This window comes from Tasmannia lanceolata, unplaced genomic scaffold (genome assembly GCF_043159265.1).
Source record: "Tasmannia lanceolata isolate RefF3 unplaced genomic scaffold, GAP_Taslan_0.1 ptg000016l, whole genome shotgun sequence".
Lineage (NCBI taxonomy): Eukaryota > Viridiplantae > Streptophyta > Magnoliopsida > Canellales > Winteraceae > Tasmannia > Tasmannia lanceolata.
Genome location: NW_027518693.1, coordinates 2,004,521 through 2,013,330, shown reverse-complemented (window position 1 = coordinate 2,013,330; position 8,810 = coordinate 2,004,521). Strand labels below are relative to the sequence as shown.

Here is an 8,810-nt window from a genome sequence, read left to right as displayed (position 1 = left end):
ACTATGAGAAAAATCTCTTCTACTGAATCCGGAGAGCAAATGTTTGTAATCTACCACATGGATCATGAAGTCCTTCATATGACATCCTTTCGTAACCTTCTTCTTGATGTTAAAGATTGAATCCCACCCATAAGAACAGTTCGCGATTAGTGGAAACTTGAATTGAGCGAGGCTCTTGGCATATCTTCTCATTTAAGTATCTAGTTGGTTCTTCAGAGGAATTTTCGAGTTGATTTTCAGGCCTATTTCAATCTCTATCAACAGATCCTTCGAAAGCCGAAGGGGCTTGGGCATAGTAAGGGGATTCCTTCCCTAAAACAAATGTAATCTTTTTTGGCCCCTCTATGGCCATAGAAGCCCTTAGGAAACCTTTAATTCAATGCTGTTGAGGTGGACCAGAAGTTAAGCAATCTGGAAACTGTCCCACTTATGGGGACAAGAGAGAGCTTCCATATTCAAGCTTATAACACATCAGATCCCACTGAGGATCTCGGTTTGGCTTAAAGAGATGGGGCATGACTAGATCTTGTCTGGATCGATTACAGGATCTGCTTGTCAGTTAAAATCTGGATCTTGCTAATTATCTAAATATTTTTAACTAATATAACAGCTTGATGGAATCAATTGAATCACGAGTTATACAGAGATTTAAACATCACTAGAAGCATCATTCTGTTTCCTTTCAATAAAGGAATTTCTTTGGAAGCCCTTGTATAAGAAAATAGGTCTAGTCTATATTCTTTCCCTGTATTACCAATGTAAGTTAAGTCCTACAGTTGACAAAAATGGCAATAAGGTTCTTAAATTTTAAATTTTACAGTAGAGAGTTATCATACACGAGTGCCTTGATGAATCGGGCTCTTCAAGATTGCTCACATGAAGATCCATCATTTAGGGGTCCCAAGATCTGAAAGTATATAAAGATATTATACAAAAAATGCGAGATAAATAGTAAATATTTTATGTAGAGTAACTGTTCCTCAATCTTCGCTTTTATGCAAAGGATAGGATACTGAATCATCTATTTCATTTGCAGAAACCAGTACTAGATACAAAAACTGGTAGCAACATCTACCCTTTCATTAAAATTATATTTCCATCTAAGCTTTTAACTTTAAGACAATGGCAGCTGACTGAACATGTCCGAAAAGTGGCCAGCCCCACAGCAATTTAGATACTTTGCTTAAGACTTAAGAGTAGATCGAGATATAAATTAAACAAAAGGGCAAAAAGCTATTAACAAAATTAGGAAATCGACACCTTTCGACATTTCTAGTCACGATCAGGTGTTTTTACAGAGGCTTCAGAGTCCGATTCATCCATCGAAACATCAGCAGAGCTGCTCTCCGGTGCGTATATCTCATCACTGTCAGATGCATTGTCACACTCATAATTCACAGCTCTCTTTTGCCGCTTGCCTCTACCAAGGTGTTCACTCTCTTCTGTACGCTTGACCGGCCCAAGAATTTCTGGCCATTCATTCCCTTTCGGAGATGAAGGTGGCTCCTCATTCTCAGGGGTAAGGTTAAAACTCTCAATGGCACCCAAATACCCATTTTCTTCTGTGGCACATTTTTCATCAGGGGCTGGATCTAATTTAAGAAGATTTTCTATAGCATTGTCGTCATATTCGATTGATATGGCACGCACACTTTTATTGCTGAGAATTTTCTGGGCTCCATGAATTAAAACAGAATGAAGGTCACTTACATTTAACTTCTTTTCAGGATTCATCACCATATTCTCGATCGCCAACTTCTTCCTTGATTTCTGCAGTATTTTCTCTTCAACTGAACATCTGGTGATTAGTTGGTAGACCACTACAGGCCGCGACTGTCCAATCCGGTGAGCCCTTGATTGGGCTTGTAGATCCATAAATGGATTGAAGTCAGGATCTATGAAACTCAAAGAAGCAAACATTAGAACTCAGATTCTTAGAAAACTTAGACAACATAGAAATGAAGGATGCTGTGCAATCAACATACGAGAGAACATATACCATATATAATGACTCTATCGGCGCTTGGCTGTTCCAAAACAGATGAATTATTAGTTAGTTGATTAATCCAAATAACAGTAAGTTTGTGTCTTGCATTATATCAGTTCCGAAAAACAGTTCGTGCACTCGGGCACAGATAAGCATATCTGCGCTTGAGTGCAAAAAACAGGGTGGGCCTACATTTTTGGGGTGATCCAAAGCATTCATTTGGAAGGCCCTTACCTAGATAGGGTGTCCACAAAAAATCAGACCTATGATCATCCTAACTCATCCAGAAGTGAAGGGGGCAAATGTGTGTGTGTGTGTGGGGGGGGGGGGGGGGGGACTCATTTGATGGGCCTTTTCATGGATAGGGTGTCCATTTGTGGGGTGAAAAATGGGCAAATTTGTGGACAAACAGTATCTGTCCATTTTCTACCCCACAAATGGACACCCTAAGATGGTCCAATGGAGCTGATTTTTGGTACACCCCCCATCCATGATGGGGCCTGTCAGATGAATGCTTAGGATCACCCCCAATGTAGCCCCACCCCTGTTATATATATATATATATATATATATATATATATATATATATGGGGGAACGTTTTTTGCGCGATACCTCAGATAAGTTATCTGAGCAAGAGCTCAAAAAATCATGCGGGCCCACATTGTTTGGATGATCAAAAGCATTCATTTGATAGTCCCTTACATAGATAGGGTGTGCCCAAAAAATCAGCTCCATAGGATCATCCTAACCCTTCGATTTTTGGAGGTTAAAAATGGACAGATTTGTGGAGGTTTATACCCATCCACTTTAACATACACAAATCGAAGGGTTAGGATAATCCTGTGGAGCAGATTTTTTGTGCACACTATCTATCTTTGGACTATACAAATGAATGCTTTGGATCATCCAAACAATGTGGGCCCATATGATTTTTTGAGTTCTTGCTCAGATAACTTATCTAAGGTATCGCGCAGAAAACGTTTCCCTCCCCTATATATATATATATATATATATATATATATATATAGAGAGAGAGAGAGAGAGAGAGAGGAAAGTGTTGGTGAGCTTAAGCGCCCCAATCACATGGGTCCCACATTTTCTGTGGTGATCCAAACCATTCATTTGCAAGGTCCTATCATAGATAAGGTGTGTACCAAAAATCAGCTCCATAGGATCATCCTAACCCCTCCATTTGTGGAGGACAAAAATGGGCAGATTTGTGGACAAATAATGTCTGTCCATTTTGACCTCCACAAATGGATGGGTTAGGATGATCCTATGGAGCTGATTTTTGGTACACACCCCATCTATGTAAGGGCCTTTCAAATGAATGCTTTGGATCATCCTAACAAAGTAGGCCCCAATGTGATTGGGCGCTTAAGCTCACCATAAGTTTGGTGAGCTTAAGCTCACCAACACTTTCCTCATATATATATATATATATATATATATATATATATATATATATATGAGCTATAAGATTGTGCGCTTGAGGCGTTATAACGCCTCCCATTGGTTCTGCTATGTGGGACCCAAACATTTAAACCAATGGGAGGGGTTATAATGCCTCAAGCGCACCATTTTCTTGGTGCGCTCAACACTTCTCTCTCTCTCTCTCTCTCTCTCTCTCTCTCTCTCTCTCTCTCTCTCTCTCTCTCTCTCTCTCTCTTATATATATATATATATATGAGGAAAAGGATTGTACGCTCGAGTGTACCAAGCACATGTGGGCCCACTTTGTTAGCATGATCTAAAGCATTCATTTGAAAGGCCCTTACATAGATGGGGTGTGTACCAAAAATCAGCTCCATAGGATCATCCTAACCCATCCATTTGTGGAGGTCAAAATGGACGGACACTGTGTGTCCACAAATCTGCCCATTTTTGCCCTCCACTTTTGGAGGGGTTAGGATGATTCAATAGAGTTGATTTTTGGTACACATCATATCTATGATAGGGCCTTGCAATTGAATGCTTTGGATCACCACAAAAAATGAGGGACCCATGTGATTGGGCACTCGAGCGTACCATAAGCTTGGTACGCTCGAGTGTACAATCCTTTTCCTCATATATATATATATAGGGGAAAGTGATTGTGAGCGGCCCCTCATATAAGCTTATATGAGGTGACTACTAAAATCATGGTGGGCCCACATTTTTGGGGTGATCCGAACCGGTCATTTGATAGGCCCTGACATAGATAGGGGGTGCCAAAAAAATCAGCTCCATAAGATCATCCCAACCCTTCAAACTGTGGAGGTGAAAGAGGGGAAAATAGACGGGTAAGTGGGCAAATTTATACCTGCCCATTTTCCCCTCTTTCACCTCCACAGTTCTAAGGGTTGGGATGATCCTATGGAGCTGAGTTTTTGGGCACCCCCTATCTATGTCAGGGCCTATCAAATGACCGGTTCGGATCACCCCAAAAATGTGGGCCCACCATGTTTTTAGCGGTCACTTCATATAAGCTTATATGAGGGGCCGCTCACAATCACTTTCCCCATATATATATATATATATATGAGAAAACGGTTCCTACACATATGTGTAGAGAGTTCTCTACACACTAGCTTAAAATACAGTGGGGGCCCACATTGTTTGGGTGATCCAAGCCATCCATTTTAAAGGCCCTCACATAGATAGGGTGTCTACAAAAAATCAGATCCATAGGATCATCCCAACCCTACGATTTGTGGAGGTAAAATGGATGTCTTTAAACCTTCACAAATTAGTCCATTTTTTGCCTCCACAGTTCGAATGGTTAGGATGATCCTATGGATCTGATTTTTTGTGGACACCCTATCTATGTGAGGGCCTTAAAAATGAATGGTTTGGATCACCCAAATAATGTGGCCCCCACTGTATTTTGAGCTAGTGTGTAGATAACTTATCTACACATGTGTGTAGGAACATATATATATATATATATAGAGAGAGAGAGAGAGAGATAAACATGTATCCAAATTTATGGAGAGGCCCAAAGTTCCACGCTCACAAGAAGTAGATGAGGTTTTCAAGAATTCAAAAATGCCTCCATTAACGGATTTCTAGAGAATAGCAGAAATCAGAAGAGATCATGGGATTTCTCGAAGGAGATGGCTAATTCCTATATGGAGGATGAGATCGAAGCTCGAAGAATCTCGGGGTTTCTGGACAGGAATCCGGATACGGCGACTTTACCGATTTCCTTTCTACAAAGTCTTCTTGATGAACTTGGTAAATGCTCCTCTTAGTTGTTATATCTAGGAGGTTGCTTCTGTTGTGATCATCGTTTGATAGTCTTTAGGTTAGACAATAGAATGGGGGCCAGCTGTTAGAAAGGCCCCTAAAGGAATTGGGATTTCTTCGGTAATCAGGTCTTTGGATCCCTAAATTTTGCTGGTTTCAGGTGAAGGAAAATGAGGGATGTAGGTTGGATTAACAGTACTTCAAGGCTTTTGGCTTGATATGGTCGGGGAAAGTTCCTGTTTTCTTGAGGTGTAAAGCTACACTGGTCAGTCTTCCCGATACTATGTAATGTTAAGTGGGACCTCTGGTCCCCTTTGTAATTATTATAGTATCAATAAAATATGTCATCTTTCAAAAAAAAAACGCACATTCCATACCCTGACTGTGCAAAAGTGGTAAGTATTATATGCAGGAAAAAGATGCATCCCTTTCTGCTTCCATGTCAAAATAACATATCACATGTGCTTACATATAAAACAGAGGTGCACATTCATAAACACATGCACGTCCCTGTCATGACAGTCTTATCGACTCCGAAAAGGATGTCACGTGGCCATGAAAGTGTTCAAATTCAAGTTTAATTCTTTAAAATTAGATGAATAACGCAGTTTAATATAACTGTTTAACAAAAAAAAGTTTAATATAGCAGTTTAGAAGACATACGAGATCAATCCCCAGGCCACCTGCACGAGTTGAAAAAAGAAAAATAAACACCGTACTTTCTCGATTATTGAACTCGTCCATTTGTTGCTGCCTTGCAGATATTGTAGTATTTCCATCAATCCTACAAATACAGAAATTCAAGCCTAGTTTAAAGTCCATCAAAAGGACTTGAAGAATAGACCAAACAGGTCTAGAAGATATGGAGGAATTTATCCACCCTCTTGCAAAAGGTATATGCAGAGACTACGTGCACTTGACGTCCAAGGAGTACATGTCTGAAATTCCAGCATTTTTAATATTATATGCATAAATATGTGAGGGATTTTCAATATTTATTCTTTAGTCTTTGTCTCAGTTCGATCAAATAGACTGAAATGGCCAATAAATTGCTGCCAGCAGTTAATGGTCAGTCCCTGATAATCTCACATCCATCCATTCTATCAACATAATACACTAAAGATTCAACATAAGAAAAGTTACCATTTTCATGAAATCACACAAAGAAAAGTTACCATGAAAAGCTTTGGAAGGTTAACAATTGACAAGCTATCAACATAATACACTAAAGATTCAACCACTTTCAGAACCGTGTCTGGAAAATTTAAGATTATCATTTGAATTCAATAATTTGAAACTTGAAAAAAATACTCTTAACTACGACGCACCGAAAATATGTGAGGCCAAGGAATATTAAGAAGTCCTCCAAAATATCAAGCATCTTGGTCATTTGTGAGAAAAGTAACACACGATTTCCTCGTTCTTTTAGTCTAGGGAGCATCTGCAGACAAACATGTGGAAATAAATAAACAGCTTGTATTTTCTTTAGATGCAAAAGTGATATAAGCCTTCAGATCACTATATATCATGGCAGAAAAATTGGAAGTCAAATCATCTTCCCTATCCTGCTCTCACAGAGTAAAGCAGCACTGATAACTTTGACATGAGGAAGTGGAACATATGAAATAAATAGCTACCCACATGAACAATATCATATATGATATAACAGACCTTTTCTAAAAACTGAAGCTTTCCAGATGATGCAATTAGAGACAAACGAGCTGCTTCTCTCGATGAGTGATAGGGTTCTTGGCCTGGTATGAGATACTGTATGGAGGAGCATATGATTAAAAAACCATTTAGGAGGGAAGATAACACAATTGATGTACTTATAGATTAACCAAATGTCATGATACATTTATAATGGTTCATTGATATTCAATGAAAAAGATTAAAAGAGGCACCTCGTAATTAATGCAAGGCTCGTAATTAATGCAAGGCTTATTCTAAAGTTCATGAAGAAGTTCGATATGAGAAGATTTCAACAGAATGACTGATTCATGCGTGAAACATAGACGACATATATACATTACAGGGTGTATATATCAAATGGAAGGATTCTTGGTATCTTTAAATATATACGCCCTCTTAGATGTATATAATGAAATATTAGTTTACTATTATAAGAGTCTCTTATACAACGTAATATGGGTATATTTGAAATTGTATCATCTCACTTATTTATGAGGAGAAAAATCGTGGGAGTTGAATCTCTCATTTCTGCAAGTCAGGTGGGTTGCTATTCTATTCCCTGTGAAATGGTGCGGAAGTTGCCATGGTACAGAGGTACATTTGTAATTGTGACATCTCAATTCTTTAACTAGTGTGGGTTGCTCCTCTAATCCTTGCGAATGTGTAAAGCAGTTGTAATTATGACTAAGGATGGAATGTGAAAAAATTTAAGCATGCACAAGAATAGAGGAAAATGAGAATCTCTTCTATACATAATGGTGCATATACAAGTTAAATGGCATAATGACGAGTATCAAGCAAAAAAACAAAAAAAATATAAAAAAATTAAACAGTGAAAGAAGGAAGAGGTAAAATATAAATTTTAGAATTTAGAATTTAGGTCATATCAACAATATTACAAGGCCATTTTAAATGTCCAATTCAAGCTATAGCACATATATCACTTGTGACTATCTTGACAATCAATAATTGTGACTAGTACTTTCAAAAAGTTGCCATGAGAATTTCAACCAATGGATCATCGCTCATGGTTAAATCATATGGTTCATCACATGAGAAAGGAGACAATAGACAGGAAACTATTTTTAGGGAGACAGAGTGAATTGGGGCAGCCACAATTTATTGAACCTTTTGAGATTTTGGTGAGAATTGGGGAAGTGGCATATTTGGCAGCCATGAAAAATTATTTTATGAAATATTCATAGACACGATTGTGAGAGGAGCAGAGGTACTTGAGAGGGAGAGAGGGGAGAAAGCATGGACAGAGCAAGAGAAATCCCCCCCCCCCCCCCCCCCCCCAACCACCACCACCAAACACACACACACAAAAAGTTTTTTTTCTGCTTTTAAGGGGCTTTTATTGCCTCACTCACTTCCATGTTCCTAAATCTCTCTTTATCCGCCCATGGAGTAACTTGCCTCTTGGGAAAAGTGGACCCCATTCAACAGGCAAGTGAACCTAGTCTGCATTATCAATGAGAATATGTGAACACCCTTTTGAATTTTACATACTGTTTTTAAAATTTCCGACATTAGTATTTTTTTATGGAAGTTGTTTCATTGAGTTTTCATTTGAACTTCCAAATTTTGATTTATGTATCATACTGATATGTAAGAAATTTTTAAATTTATTGTTTTCAACTAAAATTTTAAATTTTTGAACTATTGATAATGGTCACCTACTGAGGGTTAGCTCACCCTATGATTATAATGATTTTTTTCAGAGTGATGATCATTGTGGCGAAAGTTGTTATAGAAATTGGGGAGGGTGAGTTTTTTTTTGTTTTTTTGTTTTTTTTTTTTTGTGTGTGTATGAGGTTGCTACTGAGGTGACGTTGTGACGTCGGGTGGTTATTGCAAATGTTAAAGTATAAGAGATTAATTAACGCCATCTCCAACAGC

The 8,810-nt window shown here is 38.4% G+C and overlaps 1 protein-coding gene across 1 annotated transcript in view; it reads right to left on the bottom strand.

Annotated features, from left to right (window-relative positions):
* Positions 1-958: 958 nt before the first annotated feature.
* The window catches only part of LOC143849084 (CHD3-type chromatin-remodeling factor PICKLE-like), a 44,324-nt gene continuing 36,472 nt past the window's right edge, over positions 959-8,810 (bottom strand). The window contains exons 12-16 of the mRNA XM_077358135.1: positions 6,888-6,983; positions 6,545-6,657; positions 5,880-6,000; positions 2,000-2,027; positions 959-1,895 (exon numbers count right to left, since the gene is read on the bottom strand). Coding sequence (XP_077214250.1) covers positions 1,273-1,895; positions 2,000-2,027; positions 5,880-6,000; positions 6,545-6,657; positions 6,888-6,983 — 981 coding nt within the window. The 3' untranslated portion in view covers positions 959-1,272. The remainder of the gene's footprint in view (positions 1,896-1,999; positions 2,028-5,879; positions 6,001-6,544; positions 6,658-6,887; positions 6,984-8,810) is intronic.